General features: G+C 38.2%; 3 protein-coding genes across 6 annotated transcripts in view; 2 read left to right on the forward strand and 1 right to left on the reverse strand.

Moving 5' to 3' along the window:
- FILIP1L (filamin A interacting protein 1 like) overlaps positions 1-6872 on the forward strand; it is a 187528-nt gene extending 180656 nt beyond the window's left edge. For all 3 annotated transcript variants that reach the window (XM_054270286.1, XM_054270287.1, XM_054270288.1), the window contains 2 exons: positions 4797-4981; positions 6250-6872. In XM_054270286.1, coding sequence (XP_054126261.1) covers positions 4797-4981; positions 6250-6340 — 276 coding nt within the window. In that variant the 3' untranslated portion in view covers positions 6341-6872. The remainder of the gene's footprint in view (positions 1-4796; positions 4982-6249) is intronic.
- Positions 1-10379, reverse strand: part of CMSS1 (cms1 ribosomal small subunit homolog) — a 224108-nt gene extending 213729 nt beyond the window's left edge. For both annotated transcript variants that reach the window (XM_054270289.1, XM_054270290.1), the window contains exon 1: positions 10308-10379. In XM_054270289.1, coding sequence (XP_054126264.1) covers positions 10308-10368 — 61 coding nt within the window. In that variant the 5' untranslated portion in view covers positions 10369-10379. The remainder of the gene's footprint in view (positions 1-10307) is intronic.
- Positions 10380-11458: 1079 nt separating this feature from the next.
- Positions 11459-26577, forward strand: part of TBC1D23 (TBC1 domain family member 23) — a 36541-nt gene continuing 21422 nt past the window's right edge. The window contains exons 1-9 of the mRNA XM_054270183.1: positions 11459-11527; positions 18162-18273; positions 18524-18629; positions 20536-20740; positions 22031-22154; positions 24282-24406; positions 24520-24563; positions 25447-25550; positions 26316-26438. Coding sequence (XP_054126158.1) covers positions 11487-11527; positions 18162-18273; positions 18524-18629; positions 20536-20740; positions 22031-22154; positions 24282-24406; positions 24520-24563; positions 25447-25550; positions 26316-26438 — 984 coding nt within the window. The 5' untranslated portion in view covers positions 11459-11486. The remainder of the gene's footprint in view (positions 11528-18161; positions 18274-18523; positions 18630-20535; positions 20741-22030; positions 22155-24281; positions 24407-24519; positions 24564-25446; positions 25551-26315; positions 26439-26577) is intronic.

Consider the following 26577-nt stretch of genomic DNA (forward strand, 5'->3'; position numbering starts at 1 on the left):
TCAGGAAGACTAAAAACATTCATCTTGAAGGAGAGAATGAGCTGGTAGAAAGGATGCATGCATACATTTGAATAGAACTGAAGTAATTCATGGTATGCACACAGATTTCCCATACATAATTAAAAATCAAATTGAAAAGGCCCACCAAAATCTATGTACAAGAGGTTTTCAGTCATTCAGGTCTGTCTAAAAACCAAACCAGACATCTGGAGATAGAAGCCTGCTATGGCCAATGTACCTCCTCACATGCCTCTACACTAAGCAGCAGGGCAGGACCTAGGAGTATTGCACAAGGATTTTCAGTTGTTACTTTCATATGGTTACTTCCAAGTGCTTTCCAGACAATTCCCATATAGCACCATTCCCTCCTTATGCACATCTTACAGCAGCTTATGCACTGGTCTAGTCAACTGGTCCAAATGTTCTGTTTACAGTTCTTATCTGAGAGTCATTATTTGTCAAGTACATGTTTTAGAAAATAAAGTTCAGTCCTTGATCTAGGTACACATGTAACTGAATTCAAAAAGCTAAGTGTCAATAAGTGTTTACCTTAAATTTAAATTATTCATTCCCTCCTCTCTAGCATTTATTTCACAAATGATGAAAAATAAGCCAATTTTTAAGTGCAGTATGAGGAGGAAGAGAACTAGATGGGCAGTTTGTTAAATCCTTGCCTTCATCCGAAGTTAGATTGGTACAACCACTGAAGTGCAAGCTTAGTTGTTTATTTGCATAGGAAAAAACCCTATAATACAACTGTTATCCTCAGGTTTGAGCCTATGCCAGGAGTTAGAGCAAGTCAGTTATCGTGGCTACAATGAGACATGACACAAGTCAAAGAGAGCAGTACAAACTCTGTAAGCAGATCAAACTTTCACAAGTCCATCAATGCAGCTCTAGGCATTAAATGATAGTAATGTAGATGTATTCGATAACGTCATTCAGAACTGCAAAACAGATAGTTATGAATTATAAAGAAGAAATGTGTTTGAAATGAAATCTGATGGCTCAGAGCACCACACTGTCAATGGTGGTTTTAATGAGCTAGACACTGGTGCAAACTATAGGCCAGAGCACAGGGATATTTCAGCACCTAACTTTTCATTGATTCAATAAAAACTTACAGCCAACTTACTGAATACCATAGTCAGATGCACAAAACCTGTAAAGATCTGGGCCTACAAACACCTTCCTGAAGTACTAACACGGCTGATCAATCAACTCCAACACTTTATAACCTATGGAATCTCTGAACTGGAACACTTCTCATGAAGATCCTGAACCAAACAACCAAACACAACTCTCAGAGATACAATCTCACTTTAATATGCAAGACTTGACATAAATATTTTTACCTATTCACCTCAATATACTTAGCAAATGATGGCTAATGTAATTCTTTTTATAGATGGGAAACAGACACATTTTCTATCATTGCTATAATTACATCAGGCAGCAGCACTGCCAGTAACAGCCCACCCAAACACTTTATTCTCGATACCATGCCTCATCTACTAGGCCATACCACAGGGTCAGAGGCAAACTCTTCCAACTCAGTACTCATGGAAAACCACATAGCAATAATGCAATTATCCCCTCCAACATCAGTTCCTTTCTTAACACATCACCTCTAGTAATTGAAGCAAAATGCTTTTTGGTTTGGGGGCAAAGACTGAATGTTTTTTTTTTTGCTTCCTTTCCTACTAACAATATGAATGCTAAAATTCCAGCCTACTATGAAAATGCGTGTTGATTTTGTTTATTCAGCATTTAACGAAGAGTTTCAGTGGGGTTTAAGTGAAATACTGGGATGCAATTCAAAAGGAAATCTTCGCTGCCACCTAGAGGTAACACAGGGAGGAACACAGGGAAAGAAAAATGCATCTCGTTTTTCTTCCTCACTTTCAAAGTCAAACTCTTTCTCAGTGCATTAAAACAAAAAACATGCTGATTTTAATAATAAAAGCATGAAAGAGGTTTTAGACACTCAGACTATGTATCTCCTCTTTGGTAGTGACCAGTGTTAAATGCCTGTGAACATTAAGTAGTACCATGCACACAGAGTAGAAAATCCAGCCTTTGGCAGCCTGCACCTTACAGCTGGACTCTCCACAAATCTTTGTGATTAGCAGTCCTTGATCGATGCCCTGAATCAGTAAAAATTCTCTCCAAACCAATTTTTATCATCACCTCAAAAATTATCAGTCCCAATGAGTTTCATAGCTCATTGACAAGGGAAAACACTTTTCATATACTTTTAATCCACCCCCAGGGGATGCCCCCTCAAGCATACTAGAAAATTGCCCTATTCACCATAATGCTACATTTCTGCTGTTTATTTTTCTCACCACCATCTATTTTCCAATCTTGAAGAGGTTTAGCATGTGTTATTAATCTTCACTCAGAAGACACTTCATAATTGATAGTCTTTGCCACCTTTTTTGCATTTTGGCATACCCCTTCTTGAGCTGTTTGGCAAAACCCAGCAAAACATTCACAATGTAGGATGGGATGGTTTGGATTCGCACAATAAAAAATGATGGGATTTGTTTTCTTCTATTCTTTTCCTAGTAATTCCTAACTCGTCTGTTACCTTTTTGACAAGTGCCAGTTGCTGAGCAATGAGGACAATTCACAGGGATTCCAAGATCTGTGTTCTGACAATAAATGTCACTACTGTACATGAACTAGTTTTCCCTACATATATTATTTTTCAATTGTTAACACTGAACTGACATGGGTCTTTTACTCACTAACATAAGTAAAAAACTAACATGTCAGCTGTTGCTTCTAATATTCTCCCTGTTATACCATATGCAAATATTATAATTTCAGTACTGTCTTCCTGTGCAATTTATGAATATGTTGAGTATCAGAGAGGTCTGTGAGATTCAGATGCTATCTCCACTATACTATTAAAAACTAGGTCTCTGCTCTGCTACCTATCCAAATGCCATTTATTAACCTTGAGAATTTTCCTTGTTTTTCCACAGTTTGCACACAAAACCTGCTTTCACAAGATTCTTTTGTTAGAGATCACCATCAAGGGGTTTTTTTTTAAACTTACCTAGGTCTTTCCCTCCCACATGGGTCTCATCATCATTAAACAATCCAATAGCATGTACCTATATAACAATATCTGACTAACAGACCTGAATATTATCCCTGACAAGAAAAGTGGATGTCTTCACAAAATCAGTAATCATGTGGGCAAATCTATTACTTAACTGACACTTTGATCAGTTCAGCAGTTACATTTATGACTCTTCTGTGAAGCTTTAATCTAAAGCAGCATTACACTCCTCTAGCATCACCGACAATTTTAGTGGTAGATTGCACATCACTAACAAGGATTCTGCATTTTTAAAAATCATCTCCTTCAGAACTCCTAGAAACAAACCACACTGCTCTGGGAGTCTGTTACTATTTTATCTCTTTGTTATCAAGCTTCAATTAAGCCCAGACTGATTTTTTTCCTTATTCATGATCCATTAAGCACATCTGTGATGTACGTACTTTCCCCAAATTCCTCCACACTGAGCACATGCAATGATCTGATGTTGGTTCAGCTTTATTCTATTGAAAACCCTATTATAAATAATTATCTACAATAAATAGCAAGCTTTTGATTTGTGATTACTTTTATTTTTTTAAACCTGGCCAGACAGATCATTATAGCCACTAGGGTTTGTTGTCATTATATTGCAGAAGTTCCAAACCTTCTCAGTGATTCCTCATGGGCAGCTCCTCACAGCACCGACTCTTTCGTCTTCACAGCACTACCAACAAACTCCAACTCCCTCCTTACCCAGCTAACCCACTCTTTTGTAGCGCTCCTCCTTATTGGACACAGCTGTGGCCTAAGGGCAGCCTGTTCCTAATCTTTGGTGATTAGCACAGCTGCAACTCCTCAGGTGTGAGATTACCTTCTGCACTACCTTTATTTTCTTACATTCCATCCCTCCACAAGGGTTTTGATCTAGCTCATTCTTACTCATTATTAAGTCACCATAATTCCAATTTTTTATTGTCCTCATTTGAACACAATTTGCATTTTGTTATCTTTAAAAAAAATTAAGTGAAGTTCTTTTACCCTTAGCTTGACTGAAAAAGTTATATAAAATGCTTGTGATACAAAAAAGTTTTCTCATGAGTACAGTATGTATAATCCTGGTTTCAGATAATGGTACTTTTCAAACAAACTTCTTGCCTTTATAGTTCTTCACCCCTTTTCCATGCACATAAGAACTTTTTTGGGGGCATATTCACATTTTTTGCAATTAAATATGACTACAATCATTCTGGAGGGGGAGCTGTCTCACAAATACAATTGATTTTGTGTACAGTGGTTACTGATGACAGAATCATCTCTCACAGTAAAGTATGACCTGGGTATTGCCCTCTGCTCAGGATTGAATCAAGATTTGCTTCTGCATGAGGAATTTCACCCAGATTCATGATTATCACCCAGAGAACCCACACAGCTCAATACTTGGCACTGCATCACTCACTCAGCACCTAGGGCTGATAGTCAGCTGACAGACAGGAAGCCCCTCTTACTTATACTCTGAGTTTCAATCCATTGAGATTCTTTGATATTCCCCAATCAAGTAGGTAAGTTAAATACAAAGCTTCTGTCTCTTTACAGACAAGATAAATGAAGTTTAAACAAACAAAGTTCTCAAAAGTTCTAGAAGCAATGCATTCAGGTTTGCAAAGTGGAAAAAGCACTACAAAGCTAAAAACACCACTTTTTCTCCTCCCTAATGCATGATTTATTTTTTTGCTTATTTCAGATTACCAATACCTTCCGTCGTTCAATTCCAACTCGGATCCCCAAACCAAAGCCTGCAAGCACAACCAAAGCCCCTGTCAAAATCCCTGCTGGACATCCCAACAAACCACTCCAGGAGAGTCCTTCTGGAAAGATACGCATTGTAAGGACGGTGTCTAAAGCCTGCCTTCAAAGTGGAGGGAGAAGGTAAATACTCTTCTGTGATCTGTGGCATTAAAATGGATTTAAGCCATCTGAATCTCAGTTGTTCCAACTGGGGCAAAAAACAGAAACCATCCACATGGTCAGCACATATGGTCACCAACCACAGGACATCAAGACAGCCAAATTCTTAGGAGCCAAAGTTAACTGCAGGGACCATGCTCTGCTCCATTTTTATGTTGCATTTCCAGATTTTGCCACTCACAGTACAGGAACACAAAATACAAATAAGTTTCTACTATAAATTCAGTTCTGACACGTTCTACAAATAACAACAGTAAGGTTATCTCAGCAGATTTATAAAAACATGGTCAAATCACATGAAGAGGGGTTGCAGAAGGTGTCATGTTTTCAAAGTTGGTCTAGCCAAGAAGTGTCTCAGTATGGATATCCTAAGTTCAACATTAAGGGTGGAACACAGAAAGGCATGGAAAAATCTGCTCTTGCATAACACATTGAATTTAGAGAAATGCAGAGCTCCTGGCTGTGCTAAGCATCACTTTAAAAGCATGTTGTGAAGATAGGTAGCTCCCTCCTCACAAGTGTGATTATCTCCACTCAATTCATGCAGATGTTTGATCAGGAAAACAGTTGTGAGAATCAAGATGGATAGTTTGCATCAGCCATATAAACTTTCACCATTTGTACTACAGTATTTAGTTTTCAGTTCACTTAAACAGTATTTTAGAACTGATCAAAATTAGTATCAAGCTTAACAGTAATTTGTGGCTTACACAGAAATGCAAGTTTATTCTTGCATTCCTCCACAATTTTGCCCTTCCTTACAACTCCTCACATTCACTTAAAATATGTAACCAGATTCATTGGTCCTAGTGAAGGGTTTTTAAGTGAACTCTTTGCACAAGAAGTTCCAGTTCATCCATGAGAGAATTTGCTTTTTTGCTTTTCTTAAAGCATAACTTCTTTAGAAGACTTAAAATTCAAGGTTTCCCTTCAGCGAATACACACATACACACAAAAAAAACCCCCTCAAACAAAAACCACAAACCAAAATATTAGAAGAGACTCCATGCTTGTTGTTTCCAATTTTTGGAAAAATAGCAATTGTTGCTCTGCAAGAAAATTTCTCACTGTTCTGTAGAATGCTAAGACTAACAAAATACTACCACAACAGTAAGGAACCCCCACACAAGAATCCTGTAATACCAACTAACACTTGTTACTGCTTTAAAATATAAAAATTAATTTATTTCTCTGGTATTAATGTCTCACTCATTCTTCTTCCCCAACAGAGTGCATTCCAACAGTCTAAATGGCTCAACTGACAATACATGGGAAAACTCCTTACACATAGGTGTTTCTTTAAGAACTGCCAAATCCTAATTCCTAAATAAAACAAAAGCTGGTGGTGATCACAGTGGCATGCCAGAACTGCAATCCTTTTGCTGAAGCAAGGAGAGACTCTGATGCATTCAGTTATACAATTTTTCCCTTTCATTTCACAGCTAAAAGTTTAACTTAACCATGGAGACAGTACAACACACAGCACTGCTGTGTGACTGTTTTTGCAAACCTCCAAGAAACCTATGCTTTCCTCAATAGCTTCACAAGAAATTCTCTAGGAATACTTTAAAAAAGTTTTAAAATATCAGTTTACTGAAAAATTATTTCAGCTGTGTCCTACAAGACACACCTGTGTTAACATGCAGACACTAAAGAATGACTTTGCCACAGTAAAAAGGAAAGTCTTCCCATTTTATTCACTAAATCTGCAGCTATCAAGTTCTGAGAGTCCATATCAGGTGTGCTCAGATCCCAACACAGCTCACAGAAGTACACCACTGCAACCTGCAGAGTGAATGCACATCAATGTGAAGAAACACAGATTTCAAGAAGCAGCTGTCAACTTGGCATGCTTATCTTCAGAAAACAGAAATATCTTCAAGTACTGACCAAGTTCTATTACAAGGAACAGCAAATCATTGATGAGCCTGAAAAAAGAGATACAAATCACTTCATACAGAGTCCAGCAACAGAACCTCAGCTCTGACCAAGCAACAGTGCTCCCACTGAATGCACTACAGTGAGGAGCCTGCTTCTCAATGGCTGCAAATCACACACTACAAATCGATGTTAACTGGCACCTTCACTACAAAGAAAGAAAAGACAACCCCTGGCAAAAGAATTCCTGCAATTCCTGCAATAGCATCCTTTGCTTTAGAGCCCACACAGGACCCCACAAGCACTGCCAAATCATCCTCTGTGGTCCCATATTATAGTTCTGACCTATTTTTGCTGCTGACATACGAGAGTTTTGCTCCTGTCTTGCAATGATACAATTAATTTTTACCTATGATGGCCATGCCTCTCATAGGTAGATCCTATTTAAAAATCTAAAACTGACAAATGGGGATACTACAGTCCTACAGGATTAAGGGTGATACAAAAAGCATGGAGAATGAAAGACAAGGAGGGGTAACTAAAAAGGAGGCAACTGGAAGAATTTCTGAAAAATAAGAAATCCATCTCTCTCCCTCAAACTGACTGGGAGATGAGGCACGCTGGCTGCAGGCAAGATCTGGACATTCACAGTGCTGTGGGAATTGCTCTTTTCTGCTCACAGAGGGAAGAAGAGAAAGTTGGGATCCTTCACCGGTATGAAATAAACTCCTCCAAATTCCTTATCCTTTCCCTTGCAATTCTGAATGCAATATAAAAAACACATGAAAGTCTGGACAAAGTTGTGGCACAAACTGGAAAAAAGGAAGGTAAGGAAGTCCTGCAGCTGCATGATGTGGGACATATGTAACACTAAACTATGCTGCTAAGTGGAGAATAATCCCTAACAGCTACCTCCACAAATCTCATCTCAAAGGTTTGCTGAAGATGTTATTAGGCAAGATTGTTTCGTTTTTGTCATGTGACAAGATATAAAGATGGGTAATCCCTTTAGCATTTTTTGCCTTGGGTTTTGTGGGCTTTTTTTATACCTATAAATCATTTGCAGCAGGGTAAACATCTCCTAAGGTGAGGGTAATTACCTTTAATTTTTAATACGGACTCTAAAATAATGACTTCCAATGATATGGCCAAAGGCAAATTTAGAATTACATATCCATACACTTGGGTATATATTTATATCTATTTTGTGTTTTCATACTTTTTAGGTGGAGTGTATGAATGATGTTCACACTCATTTTAAAAGTAGCCTTTTCTAATTACAAGTGGCTAAAATCTAAAACAGTTTTGAGAGCTGAATTCTGATGAATATTCTGAAGGTCAGAGCTTATTCTAAGGTTAATTTTAAAGGATCTGGCAAAAGATTATTATTTCAAAAGTACATTTGAATTCTGCTTTGCACCTGCAGTTATGGCAGAGATGGTATTTTTAAATAGATCAGCAAATGAGGTTAGATAGTATTTTTGTAACAAAAGTTCATTTTTCACAGAAATGAAATTGACCAAGTCTTTCAAAGGTGCTCACTAATGTGCAATTATTTTCTTGTACTGCTGCCTGCATCATACATTGTGAACCATGATTTCCTCTTCTATGCCAGCTGATTTGAAAGCATTTCACAGTGTCAATAAGATGCTGTACAAATTAACCCTTCATTTTACCTGTGTTACATGAAAAATAGCTACACAAAATAAAAGTACCAGATGTTTTATGTTTACTGTTAGCTCGTGTCAACTTCATCCAACAACAAGCTCTATAAAAGGAGCCTGCCAACAAGTTTACAGAGGTGGGCTGCAGACAGCAGAGTGCCTGGTTTGCACAACACTCACCTGTAATCACCACTCATAACACACTCAAAGAACGTCCTTGGAGTAAAGTATATCGGGTTAGACACCTCCAGAGGTTATTTTCCACCTGAATTCTTTCAATAACTCAAAAATGCTATTGCAAAAATCCCAAGTTCTTAATAACTGGAAAAGCTGTTATTCACAATCTCATCTCAAAGTCAGATGGTTCATCCCTCATATCAAAAGTTTACAATCAAAGTCCTGCTCTGTATCCAGTTTCTAGAGGAAAGCTGACAACATTCTAACAGTCAGCTAACCACACATCCCAGATCAAAGCTGTGCTGGCACAATGTGCAGGTAGGCTCTCAGGAAAAATTCCCAATGAAAAGCATTTACCATGGGAACTGGGACTGCTTAAGGAACCCACATGAGACTAAAAATAAAAATTAAATGCTCAGAAGCCTAATTAGGTCTTGTGAGCCCTCTTTATTACATACATACAACTTTTATAGTGCTTCCTCTAACTATTCTCCAAGTATCTTTTCACAGGAAATGAGCACCAATTATCAAGACACTCAAAAAACTGGAGTCTTTGCAGAGGTGCAGGTAACTCCCAGTAATGCCCAACTCTTGCCAATGTTGTATTACAAAAGAAATTTAAAAAACAATCAATAAAACAGGGCACTATAAAGTCTAAAGTCATTCTAGTTGCCTAGATTTACCCAAATTTTCACACTAAATGTAAGCATTACAGAGAAAATGTTTTACGCCTTGCGATTTCAAGACACATTGAAAAAATACAAGTATATGAGCCAGGTATCATAACCATCAGGAAAGAAAAGACAAATCAGTCACAGCACTGTACTCTAAGGAGCAGTGGCTGGAGAGAGCTTTAACTCCTGCCCTTGTACAGTAACACATGGCAAAGGTGACGCGACACACCCCAGTGAGCACATGGGGGATGCTTTTCAAGTACCACAGATACTTTTCCCTCCCAAGGCTCTGGATTTGCTATTTCCTAGGCCTTACGGGTAAGTTCATGCCAGTAAAGGCAAACACAATCACAAAGGATAGTCTGAGGTGGAAGGGACCAACGAGGATCATCCATTGCGCAAAAGCCTTTCATCAAATAAACTGTTTGGAAGAAAATACAGTTTGGGAGGTAAATGAATACAAGGGAGAGCTGAGCTCTGAATTCAAACCAAGAGGTTTTCCCATTCCCCTCGCTTTTCAAACTTCGCGTAAATGTATTTTTGTCATGTGGGTTCCTGTTGTTACCTAGGTACTGGTATTTTCATTGCCGCTCCATCGTCTATCCCAGGGCTCAGACCAGAGACGGGACATCACCCGCTGCAGAGACTCTGCTTACAACAAACCCGCCCTCGGTAGCAAGCAGGGAAAAGCAGGCACAGGGCAAAAAGCGAGTGAGAGTGGAAAACCTGGAGAAGTAAATTAAAAGCAGAGAAAGGAAAGGCGGAGAAGGGAAGTGGAAAAAACATCCAACATCCAACGAAAAGGAAGGAGGGCAGGAAAGGAGGGTGGGGGGCTGGCTCTTAGGCAAAACGCTTCAACCCCAGCGTGAGGAGGGCGCTCGGAGAGAGCAGTACCTGGCGTGCCGCCCGTCCCGGGCTCGCTGTCCCACCACGGCTCCTCCAGCGTGTCGCCCATGCCGCCACCAACGCCGCCGCGCCTGCGCACTGCGCGCGGGGCCGGGCCGGGCCGGGCCGGGCGGGCGTGCCCTGCTCTGCCGGGGCCCGGCGCTGCCCCGGGCACGGCCGGTGCCGTAGCTGAGATTGCTTCTTTCGCAAGAGTCTTCTGAAAGAGAAGGCGGCTTTTAAATACATGCTGTGAATCTCTTTTCCTTTTCCCCCTTCTATCTTTTTTTTTTTTTTAGTGGAAAATACAGACGCGAGAGAAAGAGGAAAGGAATTCAAACTATTACCCCGTTCTTCACAACATTCGCTTAATTGCCTCAACCCGCTTGCACACTGTCAAATACCTCCTTTCTTGGCTGAGGTAATTGACGGAACCTTTGCCGAGGAACAGATAAGTGCCTGCAGGGGGTGCGCGTTGCCTTGGAATGGCTGTTCCCGGCCCTTTGGCAGCGCAGCCTGCAGGGCGAGCGTGCCCATCCTGGATCCCTCCCCGCAGGAGCCGTCCCGCTCAGCCTGGCCGTGACCGGCTGGAAGCACATCCCGAGTCCAGCGCTTCTGGAAGTGAAACAGACCGGTGTAAGGACTGGAATCCCCCGTAAGGCGGCACTGTTATTCCGTGTATAACCCGCTACAATGTTTTTTCTCAACTTCTATTGAAGTATACTATTTTTCCCCCCTTTGAGGATGCAGGTGGGTAAGGAATGTGCATAACAGAGAGCATTAGTATTGATCTGCGCAGGGTTGCTAATGGACGTCACCAAGTGATTTGCAGCTCTTGGAAACTGCGTGAAACTTGTCAGTTTCCGCACTCGCGGAGTACGTCCAACCTGTGGCACATTAAACACTGTAGGGGAAGTCACTTAATAATCAAACCCACATCAGGCAGAGCGGTTCAGCTTTATGAAAACCGAAAACATTCGAATCTCCGGCAGAGCGACTCCTCCGCCCTACTCCAGGGGCGCTGCGCGGCCGCTCCCTCAGAGGCCGCCCCTGCCCGGCTTCCGCGCTTTGCGGCCCGCGCCCTCAGCCCGGCGGCCGGGAAGGCGGGGACGGCTCCGGGAGGAGCGGCCTTGGGCAGGGAACGCCTCCCGTGCGCGCTTTACGGCCGGGCGAGCGGGCACGTCAACAGCTATGGCGGAAGGAGAAGAGACGCCGCCGCCGCCGGGCAGCTGGTGAGTTATGGGGGTGTGGGCGCCCTCCGTGCCGCTCGCCTCCCTTCCCTCCGCGGCGGAGACAGCGGAGAGAGGCTGAAGGGCCCCGCCCGCCGCCGCTCTCCCCCCGGCACGCGCCGCGCTGGGGTCGCGCTGGGAGCCCGCCAGGAGCCTCCGCAAACGCCGCCGGTGCTCGGCGGCTCCGGGTCCCCGGAGAGGAAGGGGCCCGTCAAAACACGGGCGAGACACAAAACGAGGGCCGTGCCCAGCCTGGAGCCAGGCGGTCGCTCCAGTTTAAAATGACAGCTTTAATATGCGGTAGGAGCTGCTCCGGGAGTCTGCCTGGAGTGGAGTTGCTTTGTTCAGTTCAGCTTCCCGTCTCGCTGCATTCCTGCTCGCAGGAACAGGTGACAGCAGTGGGTCCTGCCTCGTTTTCTGAATGATTTTGCTCCCCACCTTGCTTTAGCACAGCTGTTACTTATAATGGATTTTACGTTGAACCCCTAGGACAAGAATAGAGACTATTTCTGGAGCGTGTATAGGATCATTTTGATGGTAAAAGTGATGTGATTTTAGTATTCGTTGCATGCGTATTCACTCAAGATTGCCGAGGCTTAAATAAACATTGTGTTTAAACACTGAAGCTATTCTTACTGCACCCAGCATCTCCATTTGCGTCTTCACTTTGTTTTTGTCTTTGCGCTTCTGCATTGCATGTGATTTCTTTCTGTGGCTCTGTGCCACACCATTGCTCTTTGTCCTTTCCACGTATATGCTTCTCAAGCAATTACTTTAGAGATCTGCTTTTTATGATCATTTCCACTCTTGAGTTCCAATAATTTCCAAGGTTTTGCTTTTAGGTTCTATTTGATGCGGCAGATTCAAAGTTTCCTGTGCTTGGTTATGTCACTGTAAAGAAGCCAGAACACACACACAGGTGTAGGTGTAAACTTTACTTTGTCTGGTTTGGTTCTACAAATACACCTCTTGGTTAAAACAACTTTGTATAATTAACTAGAAAATGGAAGTTAGTTGGTGTCACTTTTTATTCTTGGGTTTTTTTCTTTTAGTTATAGCCTCAAAATTTATGAAGTTCTTTCTATAAGCACAGTGTTGGATAAGCATTATTCTAAATAAAGGCCTGACTGTTGGGCCATTTAATTACAAAGCAAGGGATGGACTCTATGACAGTGCCCTCTCAACACTTTGAAATATAACCCTGGATATTAAATAAGAACCATACCTCAAATACCTCTGAAAAAAATACTTGAGATGACTTCCATTACTAATATTGGAATAATATTGCTGTCTCCCAGATCACAATCAACTTCTCTAGAATTTCTGTTGAGAATGAGGATGAGTGTGTTTCCACTTTCAAGGCACAGCCTGCATTGTTGATATTCTGATTGGCAGCTTCAAAACCATAGTCAATTTTGTATGCTGATGGTACTAGAAAATGCAAACTTGAAGGCATTTGTTAAAACAAGTTTAAGTCTTTAAGTCTTAAAGTGTTAAACTGATTTAACACTTTATGGGAACAATTAAAAAGTTTTATGCTTAAATGCTATATTAATATGTGACAGTGCATCCTGTTACTAGAGGTGTGTGCTGTGAATGACAAAATTGCATTCCTTATTGCTTGCTTAGAAACTTCACGTGGCTTTTGGGTTTGTTTTCCTGTTTTGGTTTTTGTTTAAAAACCAGTTTCAGTGGAGTATTTGCTTTTTCATTTATGGATTTAAAGCATTGTCTTGTATTCATATTTCAATGCTGTGAACAGTTGGTGTTGAAAGAGCTTTTTGATATAAATTACTACACTGTCATATTTTGACGTATATAAGATTTCAAATTTTAAAAATACCTGAACATATAATGACACATTTGTATGCCTGAGCTCTATTGGGAGCAAAACTGGCAGTGCTGATCCTGTGTCCTCTCTTCACTTCCTTAGGAGGATTAAAAGGCAGATGGAGTCTTGTGCTCAGAGGCTGTTACAGCACCTTGAGTGTGATGAACCCAGATGTGCTCTCTAGCATAAAAGTCCCTATTTGTTTTCCCTGTGTTAACTTGTCATGTGGTGCTAGTATGAATGGTTTGGATGGGGGAGAAGTGTCACAAACTAATTATTAATTAAACCCCACAACATCTCTGCTGATTGCTTGGTGTTTTGCTCAACAAAAACCAGGGAACTTTGCCACTGCACAATTAAAATTAAAAAGAAAACCCAGCATCACCACCACGCCAAACTTAGGTATAGAGAAAGATGAGAGTGTAGTTTTTTTTCTTCAGTAAATATAAGAAACTGTTTTAACACTTTTGATTTAAAAATGAGCAAAATCAGGTAGACCTTGTTTGCTAAATGTTTCTTTTGAGTTATTTGGCATATACTCCAAAGCTAATTTGAGAAATTGCCAGCGCTGTTTTGTTCTGGAAGACATATCTGTCCAAAGCTAAGAATGCTGTGAAACACAAAGGAGGCAGGCTGCTTTCAAACTGCTGTAAAAAATTTTTTTTGTCTGCTTATTTATTTTAATCATAATTTCTGTCAATGCAATACATCTAGTCAGTAGACTGTATAGACACAAATAAGATGGCTTGTTGTTAGTTAAAATGTTTGTAGTTGGAAGTTATAGATTTTTCTCGCCTCATTTATCAAGGAAATCGATGATTTGGACCTTATTTGTCTTGTTCAGATTTTCAAACAGATTAATGGTTATGAATTAATTTCTAAAACCTTTTTGCAGATGTTTGTTTAATACTCAAGCTTCAGGAAACTTGATCAATTAGTAATTTTTAAGATCTGTACTTGGGAAATCAGAACCTGAAATAACTAAATATAACTGCAACCACAGATGGAATTGTTCCTGTACATTTAACTTTGGAATAACTCATTTCAAGGGTCTCAAAATGCACTGCAACTGCCTAAGACAACAGGGTGACAAACCTAGTTTCCATGTATCCTTCCAATTCTTACAATCTGGCTAATTGGTTCTTGGAGCCTTAGTATTTCTTCTGAAAGCCCATGAACAGAAAACTCCTTTCCAGTTAAGCATGAAATTGAAGAAAAAATGTCAGGGAATTGTTTTTCTCCAGAATCCTATTGGAGAATAAATGATGGTTCAGTGGTGTGCTGGATACAATGGATATTTTGAAGCAAATGTGAGGGATTGATTTTTGTTTGTTTGTTTTCAGTAGAGAACAAACACTCATTAATTTCAGTTCAATATAGCTCTTGTTGAGGCTTTTACCTGGGAGTCAGGAAAATACTGAATTAAAAATAGGAACTGTAGTAATACCTTCTATAAAAGTATGAAATTGATTGTAGTATTCTTAACACTTTGTGTAGTTTATTGATCATTTACTATTATCTTTTTCCTACTGTTCACACTCCCACACTTCTAATCCCTTCTCTACTATTTATGAGTGATTACCAAGTATCTCAGTATAAATAATACTTAGAAAAAAATACTTAAATTGATCAACTGTTGGGAATTCAGCTTTTCTTGCCACTAGCTTACACATCTTAAGTTAAAAAAGGACCTGTTTAATGTCTGTGAATACAGCTATTTATTGATTATAATATGTCACCAGACTGCATGAATGTAGGAGATCCTTCTGTAAGCATGGAAATTTAGTGCAGATGCACTAATAGAAGCATTTTGTATTATGATATTTTGAACAGTACATCATGTGGGAATTTACCTTTCATGCCATGGCTTTGGTGTAGGCTGGAATTCCACACATCTAACCAAGATTTTGAGTGGCACCTAGAGATGGGCAGTGAAACCATGGCAGAGCAGAAAGTACAGATGTTCAGGTCTGGAGGAATTTTTGCATGGGGAGAAGTACTGCTTTCTGTTCAAAATAAGTGTAATCATTATCCATGTGAACAGAAGACTTCCTAGCTGCTCTTCACTCATGAAAGACAAGGATCCAGATTGCTAGCAATTCAGTGGAATATTTATAGAACAACTGACAGAAATAAGTTAAACACATGTCCACTCGTGTTTTAAGTGTTGAAATCACTTTCATGTTTTGTACTTTGCAAGTTAACCTGAACAGAAAGTTTATTAGAAAAGAATTTACTTAATATTTGAGAAGTCCTTTCTTACAGTCTGTGAGCAATCTTGCAGCTGATGGAGGAAATGAGCACCTAATTGAATCACAGCAGAACAAAGCATTTTCCATCCCGCTGTTATTTCACTTAACTCCTTGTTGGTAACGCATCACATGGCAGATGGACATGTCAGTGCCCTGCTTTGTGAGGTGAAGCAGTAAAAGTGGCATTTGTCTCTCATCTTTACAGTGTAGAAAGTGGGGGTGACAGCACTTGGAGGAAGTTTTTGCAAGTGGTAGGATATTGTCAAGCAGCAGAAGCACACATTTGCTGATAACATGTTAAAGTTGGTGTTACATGCACAGCTTCTTGAATGCTGGATATTAGTAACTAGTAGAATTTGTACTTGTGCATTTGTGAAACATTCTTTGCCAGGTGATTCTGTAATTAGTGTACATGTAGTTTTAAGTGTTGTTTCAAGTAAAAATTACTTTCTTGTTCTCAAAATAGTTTCTTTGGGTGGCATAGAAACAAAGTTAAAGTATTATAATTTAAGACCTTTCTACTTGAAATGGAACGTGTACAGAGCTGTTGCATTCATTTCCACATGCCTGTTTAATACTTGGGTATAGGTGTAGCAGCTAGTTGTAGTTCAAGACCTGGCTGTTGCTCTCTAGTCTGTTTTTCTTACACAGTGTTCACAGAAATGTGCAGTGTGTCTAAGAGCACCTCATTCTCTCCAGCTGATGCTTGATGTTGGCTTCTGTTGAAGCTACATCATCCTAGAGTTCATGCAGTTCTGCTGAGAGCTGGAAGGTCTCTCTTTGTAAATGTCCTGGAAATACTTGATTTTTCTTCAAGTCTAACTGATTCATTCATGTAACTTTTCAGGCATTGAACATTATGTACACAACTGGGCAACAGGATAGGTAATTGAAGTACAAGTGTGCTTCCCCTCTGTTTCTGTCTCAGGAAAGGAATTGGCAACTTATGCAACCTGTAACCCTATACAAAACAGACTTCGGGATTTTTTTTCTTTTTTTTTTATAATACTAAAAATGTGAGAAAATAAGGCAAGTCATTCTCTTTGTAATCTATGCTTTCTTTCATCCAGATTTGCAAAATTACTTGGAAAAAAAATGGAGTTGTGCCCCAGTGTGCATTTGAAATATGATTTAAAATGCAGACCAAAAAGTAGTGACAAAGAAACTGCCTGACACAGTGCAAGGAAAATGCTGACTCTGCAGACCTGTAAATACTTTGAGAACTCTTGAGTAAAGCTAGCTAAGTATTTGCATACCTTGTTCCAGGTCTGAGATTTTAATCTTTTTGTCCCAGAAGATTAGAAATGTGTGTTTGAAGTTTTCAGGAGACCAAACTTGTGAACTTCTGTATCAAGGATTTAGTTGTGGCTATGTGGAAGTTAAAGCAGACAAGAGTTCAACAGCTGACATTTTTTGCTGTGGCTATTTGAATTGACTACATAGTAGTCATGGACTAATTGAGAATTATACTGATAACACTTTAACATCTGTTACTCCATGTGTATAAATAGATGTGTTATTCACCAGGAATGCATCTTCCTGGTGAATATCTGTCTTAGAAAAACAATCCTTTTCTTTGTTTTGCTCTGGCTATAAACCCCCTGGATGTGTGTGTAACTCACCAGGAAACTGAAGAAAGCCTTGCTTAAGGCAGATGTCAAAGCAAGTAGAGAAGAATTAAGAGGACATAGCAAGGGAAAAGTTTTGCCTATGGGACCTGTGTGTCACTGCCATTGCTATTTTTCCAGTGAACCTGTTTTGCCACTGCTCTGCTACATGATATTGAAATCCTGAAATCATCAGATGTGGTTCTCCCATTACTGACAGCATGGAAACATTGAACCAGTCTGCAGGAGCTGTCAGAGAGATTGTAAAGTAATCATTCCTGAATGCTGAATTTCTTCTTATCTATAACACTTGTGAACTTTTGTTGTCTTACTACAGCAGTCATCATTTGTGTTTGTCTTGTCAATTTGTGTATTTTACTACTCTCTATATTATTAACATTTTTGTATATGTTAATTCAGATTTGTGCATATGTCGACACTTGAAAGTTAAATGAATTTGAGTTTGACTAAAAGGTCTTTTCCTGTTTCAGGGAAGGTGAGGTTAAAAGCTGACTGTTCTAAACCTTTGAAATAAGTGTTCTGTTTTCTAGGCCATCTAATATTTTATTTAGAATAACTCCACCATCTAATTTAGGTGTAATATTTGTGCTGTGTGTGTGTGAAAACTTGCTGAAATTGAAAGTTGCTGAAAGCTGTAAACTGCAACTAAATTTGCATTTTTATGCTACATTTTGCAACCTTGTCACTTAATGAAAACAAAAAAGCAAACTTTTTTTTCTTGTATGTAAGTTGGATGGAATTACAAGTTGAAGGAGCAGCTTTAAGTAGAGGAATAAATAACATTTTGCAAGTATTTCTTTTTAGTAATTTCCAAGTTGTCTTATACCTTTGCATATGTGTGGGATTTGCCTGACAATAGCCTTCAGTCTACATAAACATAGAAAAATAGTAGAATTAATTTTTTTAATTACATCTCATTATTTTAGGATAAAAGATCTTGCAGACGCTCTAGACGAAGGAGGCTGTGATCTTGAAACTGTGAGAAACATCATTCAAGGAAGGCAGTTGCCTGCTGATCTAAGGGCCAAAGTCTGGAAGGTAAAAATATGAGTTTAAATCAAGAAGCAGGAAATACCTGAAGTTGTGTTTCATTTGAGGTAAAAGATTTAATTGCCAGGCATTTCTACAGAAGAGATGTACTGGAATTTTAATCTGCGTCTATGTTGAGTCAGTTTAAGAATACTTCTCTTTTTTGTTGTTTTTTTTTTTTTTAATTACTGAGTTCAGTAATTGAACAGCTGCAAAAAGACACAAAAATATTTAGAGGGCTTTCTGGTTTTATTTTCAGATTGCACTTAATGTTGTAGGAAAGGGGGACAGCCTAGCATCGTGGGATGGCTCCTTAGACCTACCTGAGCAGAGTATAATTCATAAGGATTGCCAAGACCTAATTGGTAAGTTCTGTGCATTTAGATCATCAGTTTGAAAACTTCTGTATTCTCAGTTGTCTTAAGACTTCATTCAGATAATTTAATTGAAATAATGTGTACATTTTGGAGGAAGATGAAAGAGCAGATAAAAATCAGTAAGAAAACGATAGTATCTTACCTGTACACAGACTCTGGGAGGGTGACATCATGGGAGTTCAAAGTATTAGCTTGTAAATGATAGTTTGCGTAGTCAGAAAGCTTTGTGAGATAAAAAAATGGCAATTGTTTTCCAAGCTCCATCTTTTAAAGCAGACATTCTTTATTTATTGTCCTTCAAGTTTTTATTTGTCAAAGGTCTGGTTCTGAATCTGAAAAGCTGTTGGAGCATGAAAATGCATATAGCATTTGAGAGAAGAAATATATTAAACATTTTGAGCTTCCAAAACTATTTTAAAGAAAGATACTTTTTAATAGCATTTTCAGCAAAAAATGAAAGGCTGTGTTTGTGCAAGCAAGGTGCTGCCAGGACAAAGGAAATAATAATCTGGTATGTTTGCAAGGAGCTGCCACAGGATCTGCTTGGCAGCTCAGTACAGGACTGGTAAAACCCCTGACATGATGCAACAGCATTGGTATCAGTGATCTATGGGTGGAAGCAATGCTGACTCATAAATCAGGATACATCTCAGAACTTCTATAAGAGAATCTTCTATTTTATTACCTATCATTTTATTTATTCTTGTGCAATTGAAAGTTAGGGCAGAGGATGGAGCTGGTGCATGCATACATACCTACCATTTCTGAAATGCAGTTCTAGCACTAAAATCTAGGAGTTATTTTCCTTCTCTCTGTCCTGTAAAGGAAAGAGATGGGGGTGGAATTTCCACTCTCTTTTTAAATCACAGTCTCTTTTCAGGAAGATGCAAAATCTTCTGATTATATTCATAACATACAAAATTAAGCACTTCAGTGTCTGATAGTTCTCTTTTCATATTTATTGGCAAATATTTTGTGATATGTAAGGATTTGCATTTAATTTAATTTAAATGTAAAGTTACTTCAGAAAGAAGGCTATATGGAAACTTCAGGTTTTTTGTTGGATTAAATGTCCCTATTTCAATGTTTTAGCATAGCAAGTAGTCTCCAAATTTTAAGTATATCCTCAGTTGGCATGTGAGCTTTGTTTCATTTTTCTGAGAGAGAAAGAATGCCAAACATTGACTGGCTTGTCAATATTCTTGATGGGAAAGTATTAAAGGCTTTGGAAATAAAAAAATTTACTAACAGTCATGAGACTCATGGTCTTCTTGTAACTGAGGGGGAAAGATGTTTCCTAGAAATCTAATGCTGCTATGTTAATGTAGTGTGTACAGGTCTCTGTTCCCCATCCTGGACATAAAAAAAGTGATTTGTAAGTTAATGTTAAAATTTAAGTTTGTAAGCATAGCTGATCTCAAACTTCTGATTTAGTTAAATTTACATGTCAGTCAGCTTTTGAGGAATTGAAGGTATGCATTGTGGGTTGATCTGTGTTGAAATTCCAATGAATTTGTTGTAGAGTTGAGGCTGAGTTGTGTGCTGAGCACATCAAGTAGGAGTAGAAGAGGAGCATTCCGTGCATTGAAAGAATCTACCTCTTTCTTTTGTGTAGATCCTGGAAAGCCCAAACTTCTTTCATCCTGTTGTTGTGTTATTTAAATTATATTTAAATGTCTTATCCTACTGGGTTTATAAAATCACTTGTATTCTGATACCTTTTTTAATTCCTTTCTGTAAGAATGTAATCCTAACAGCCAGCTTTTTGTTTGTCTGCTTTTGCTGGGTTTTTTCTCCAATCAGTCCCTATTGGTGCAATTGTGCTATGAAATAAATCTCGTCCAATTTCTTTGAAAAGCTTTTAACCCAGTTTGTATTACTGTGCTTATTTCAGACCAGTTGTCAGTGCCAGAAGAAGAGAAGTCAGTATTAACTTTGGATATTGAGTCAGTTATTACTTTTTACTGTAAATCACGCAATGTTAAATACAGTTCCTGCCTTGGCTGGATACATCTGCTCAAACCTCTGGTGCACCTTCACTTGCCCCGCAGTGATTTGTACAACTGCTTCTATGCTATCATGAATAAATTCATTCCAAGGTAAAACCCTTTCTTTTCCATATGTGCTATTTGTGTTGGCAGTAGAAGTATTATCTGAAAGATGGTTGGTTTTGGCTAGAGGAGCACTGTTCCTAGCTGTGTTGTCAGATTCTTTCATATGATCATAAATTTCAGTACCTGTTGGTTTGAAATCCAGGAGATGATTGGGTTGGCTTAAGATACAAAGAGTTAGCTGAGTGATGTGACTGATCTAGATCCAATATGCCTTTTAAAGAGCTATCCTTTCATGCAATATGAAAAACATTTTTATGAACTAATTCACCTAGGTTATGTGAAAGTGGTTTTTTGTTCCCTTTCCTAGCATTTTCGATATCTAAAATACTTCTATCCCTTCAGAAACAGTAATTGATAAGCACTAATGAAGTCTCAAAATCTCTACCAAAGTAGTTAATATTTTCCATATGTTCTTTTGAGTTGGGACTGATTTTGAATTTTTTTTAAGTTGCTAGATATTTTTAATGACAAAATTTGAGCTTTTCATGCTGTTATGTAGGTGTTCTCAAAGTAAGTTTTTATATATGTTGGAGCACCATGATGCTTCAGCAAGGCTGGATAGTCTGTAATTAAAGATCTTAGTCTGATTGCCTGGAGAGGAGATTCCAGCCTGGCTGATGGATATGTGCCCAAAATATGAAAAATGCACGTTTGCAGTAGTAGCAGGAAGCAAGCATTCATCAGTCCTGTCACTTGACTCTGCTCGTGTCCCTTTCTGCTCTGAAACACTCTTGGGCTCTGTGAGCTGTGTGGGGATAGTGTGCATATGGCCACACAAGCCTTGTGCCTTCAGCTGTAGAAGGCTTGCAGAGTTTCTGCTATTTGAGCTTCTCAGGAGGAATCTAGGTGATGTTTCAATGAGATGTAGACTGTTTCCTGTTTTTTTTCTCCTCACTGGGACAATGAAAGACATAGAAAGGCAATTTACAGGAGATCAGTGAATCTCTGCTCCGTTGGTACCATGCTGGACTTGTTTTGATATTTAAATCTGTTTTAAATATTTCTGTATTATATAATCTGTCGAGCAGTATTTCACTCTGCTGCCTTGATAATTTAGTGGGGGTTTCATTGTTTGTGAGTTTTTGTTGGTTTGATTTGATTGGTTGGTTTTTTGATTCTGAGGCAAATTGACTTAATGATCAGTCCCTGTGAATTAAAAGAGCAAAAGAGCAGTGTACAGGAAATTACATGATCACAGATACTAAAGAATTGCTACTGTAAGTCTGAAACTGCAATATTACAGGGGAGTTGATTGTTTTCATTGCTGCTTTCTAGGGATTGTTTTATGAAGGGAAGACCCTTTCATCTATTTAGACTGTTGCTTCAGTACCATGAGCCTGAACTCTGCTCCTTTCTTGATACCAAGAAGATGACTCCGGATTCATATGCACTCAACTGGGTAATAAAGTGAAAGTAGGGAAACATAATGAAAAATAAATTTCTGTTAAGATTTAAGTACATGTTGTCAGTTTATGGAAGAGTAGTACAAGCAGTTAGAACTGCATATATTAAAATAAATTGCATGTTTTATTATAGTGTGGGTTTTTTTCTTTAGTGTTTTGCATGAGGTATGAGGACTTGTTAATGTCACATTTTTTATTGTATTGGGTGAGTCCTTATTGAGCCACTGATACTAGGAACTTCTTGGAGTAAGGAAGAGTGAGAGCAGCTGATGTGCTCAAAAAGCAAAAAGTTAGTTTTGATTGTGGGCAGCTGTATGTTGTAGATATGGGTAACATCAGTCTAACAGATCTTTTAAAGCTGAAGAATGAATTGTTTTAGAAACCTCCCTGCTGAGACATATATATATGTCTTTTAGAATTTAGGCACATATATTTTACAGCTTTTGAAGCATTAGTCATTTCCTCTTCAAAACTGCCTCAGATTATATGTAGTTACAAAAATTCTCACCTCAATTATTTTTTATAAATTTTGTGTAGCAGGACTACAACAAAATTTTTGTATCAAGGCTACTTAGTATATGCAATACAAAATCATGATACTGTGCTTGCACAGGCAAAGTCTGTAATTTAGTAGAGAAGGCTTTGACCCATGAACTTTCCTAGGTTCTTCTTTCATACTCATTGGCTATGTAAAATTTTTTTTCAATCTTGTGAATTTTCAGTTAAAGAAGTGAAAATGAATGAATTATTAAACTGTCAGGTCTGTCTTTGGAGTGTTTTTTGTTTGTTCTTTTTTAAGGCTGCTGCCAATTTTAGGATAGAAATGTGTCTAGGAAAAATTTTCGCATTCTCAAAATCTGCCTTTTGCCAGTCTCATGAGCCTTCAAAAGAGAAATCAGGTCCTTTTTTGTCACTCAATTTCCATTTTTTAATACAATTTTCCTTAGTACATACAAAATTCTTTGAAGTTGTTTCTTCAAATTTTGAAACCTAATTAGAAAAAGAATCTTCTCTCTGAAGGTGGTAGTGAAATAAGCTGGTGTAGCTGCCAGTCCTCAACATCATGCTTCTTGGTGTACAATTTTAGGAAAAAATTTTAAGTTTCATTTTATATAATGAGTAAAATTCTCTGTTTCATCTGTGAACAACCTGTCTATATAGGTGTATCACTAATACTTAAAAGTATGTAAACATCATACTGAGACCTGCCATTGTCATCTTGTTCATGGATGTTTTGTCTTCAATTGCATTTGAGCCAGAATTGAATAGATCTATCTTTTGCTATAAAACTATACTAGGAAGTGTTGAAATATTCCATGATAGTGTTTTAAAGCTTTTGAAAGCTGTAGCTGTGTTGATAGATTTGTGAATGTGTGTGGAATTTGTGTGCATCAGTGAGTACAGTAAGACCCCAGTGAAGTCAGGTGGCATGCATTTGAGTTAGGTGTGATTGTAAATCTGGCATGTATAGTAAGAAGTTCCTACCTTTTATCTGCTTTGAATTTTGTATATCAGAGAGGATGTATTTTCAAGTGGGAGCATGGGAACAGGCAGAGTTTCTTAAATGGTAATGAAAATTTTCTGATGCTTGCAAATGTTTAATTCCTCAGTCATAAAGCATCATAATGTAATGTTAAGTAAGTGATGTTGTCAAACTAATATGCAACCATGTTCAATTAGCTCAATTCTGCTGTGGAAAATAAAAATAATTATGTTTGCAGGATCCTTTCAAAACCCTAATTGCTATGCTATTTGAGTAAATATATTCTCTTATGATTGTCTTGTTGGTATAATTGGTATTTAGCAGTGGCTGTGAGCTAAACAGTACTCCAGCTTGATTGTGTTATCTGTGCTTGAATTTGCAAGGCTGGCAGTGTGCAGCCAACTTTGCCTTCACAATAGTCATATTTATTCAAAGATAATCTGTAGTGTTGTGCACTGTTTCCATAAAAGTCGGTTTAGAGGTTAGAACTGTCTTTCAGTACATTGTGCAGATGTAGGCTTTATCATAATTTTGTTGGGTTTATTTTCTTTCAGATACCTTGTATCTCTGTTAAAAATGTATTCCTGATATGATTGTTCCTGGTAATTGCTTTTTCTCACATTATTTTCCAAATTTTTAGCTTGGAAGCCTCTTCTCATACTACTGTTCAGCTGAAGTCACTCAGGCAATATGGGATGGATATCTACAACAAGCAGATCCATTCTTTATTTATTTCTTAATGTTGATCATCCTTGTCAATGCAAAGTAAGTGTACAGTTAATTCTTTGGGACATTCTTTGCTGACATTGTTTTAATCCAGGTTTATTTCATTTTGGTTTTACTGACTTAATCTATGCCTGTGACTTTACTGTTTTCAGAGACGTTATCTTAGCACAAGAATCAGATAAAGAAGAAATGATAAGTAAGTACTTCTCTTACATAGCTGCTAGTGAAATATTTACTATATACTGTAATCCCCATTTATTACTATTTTTTATTGCTAAAGAGCTAGATTGTTAATTTCCATGTGATTTTCTGATTTTTTAATCCCTTCACCACACTAATTCTTTCTTACTTTTGCTGTCCTATCCTTGACCTTCTTTCCTTACTCCTTTTAGTGCTCCCACACCTATTTCTGTACTTCAGTTTGAAGTACTGGAAACAATCACCAGAAACTGGTCTTTCCAAGCCTAAAGCAACAGCTGGCAAATCCTTCTTTAAATCTACTCCACTTGTTGCATTTTCTGGATTTTCATCATTTGCACTTGATTTGAGCCTAATTAATTGTTTTTATAGAAAATGCATTAAATTTCAGTGGAAAATTTAAATAACTCTTGCCTTTGTATTTTTTTACACACATAATACAATGTAATTAATCATCTCTAGTAGTTTAAAATGAAAGTGCTTGGAATTTTGTGTCTTTGTCGTATACTGCAGAACTACATCCCTGGGATCCCTGGGTTGTCCTGAACAGAGACCAGTGCTACTGATTAAATACTCATTTTAAAGGATTCTCATGGTCAGAGCTCTTTAGAGAAGTAGCTAAGTTAGAATTGAAAGCTAAAACTATATGGGAGTAAGAATGTGATAAAAAATATTTTGCTTAGAAGTCTAGCAAAAAGTTTTCTATGCATAAGGAGTATTTCCTGTATCTTCACTTTTCCTCTGGAAAGTGAATCAATATTCATGCTTAGTCAATTCACTAGATTGTTATGCCTTATTAAAAATAAGTTCTTTTATGATCTGTGTTGTTTGATTTCTGTGTCTGAAATAGTGTTGCATTTTATGTTGTTTGTCTGTCTCAGAATTCTTAGAAACATCACCAGCCAATCTCGATTTAGAGGATATAGAAGATCTCTTCTCTTTGGCACAATATTACTGTAGCAAAACTCCAGCTTCTTTCAGGAAGGTAATAACTGTAATTTTGAAATTCTCTGAAATTTTGACAAATGTTTAAGCTCTTGCTGACAGTAACTTTGAATATTTCATTGCAATATTCTTTTTTTAAACATTTTTTCATGTTGTTAATCTGGTGGTATTTACTGTTAGGATCTTTGAAAGATAAGGTTAACTGACACGTGAGAGAAGCTTCCTTGCAATATTCTCACTTCATGACTGATAATCTCATTTTCCAAATGAGGCTCTTGTAAGAACTGATGAAGCTGAACTTCATATTGACACAATTGCATTGTAGTACACTGCACAGCAGTGTAGCTGTATTTGCAATAACAAAGAAGAAAAAGTCTCTTATCTATAGATAAATCTATTATCACCTGCACTGTTTTTGCAACTCTTCATTAGTCATGATATCTGACTTAGTGAATGAATGAAATAAAAGTATTTGGTAGCTGTTGCCCTGAGATTGTATGTACTTCCTCTGATGTGTGTAGGCAGATATGGGAGGTTTTCTTGTGGGGGAAAAAACAAAACAAACAACTAAAAAACAAATACCAGAGGCATGTTGGCATGGGGAAAGTGGTGAACAAGCATGTTTGTAATGGAAGTGCAGACCTTGCATGATTTTTCAGAAAGAATTTCAGTTCATCAAAAGTTTCATTACTGTGTGGATGGGATACACATGTCGAACTTGATATTTGCAACATATGGTTTAATTTTAAACTTTCACACATAAAGACAATGGCTTCGCCTAATTTTTTTTTCCTTGCCTTATTAGGACAACCACAGTCTTTTTGGCAGCAGCCTGCTGGGCCTCAAAGATGATGACACAGACTTGAGCCAGGCTCTCTGTCTAGCAGTTTCTGTGTCCGAGATTCTGCAAGCAAATCAGCAGCAAGGAGTCAGTATATTGAATTAACCTTCCCCCCCAGTTCTATAGAAAAAGGAAAGAATCAATCACTAACCACTAGTTTTAAATGCTAACAGTACAGATGAGCATTTGCTATTTCAGGAAAAATATTTTTGTCTTCAAGTTTTCT

The sequence above is a fragment of the Melozone crissalis genome, unplaced genomic scaffold, assembly GCF_028551555.1.
Source record: "Melozone crissalis strain CALT ecotype California unplaced genomic scaffold, PUWL_Pcris_2 ptg000009l_1, whole genome shotgun sequence".
NCBI classification, from domain to species: domain Eukaryota; kingdom Metazoa; phylum Chordata; class Aves; order Passeriformes; family Passerellidae; genus Melozone; species Melozone crissalis.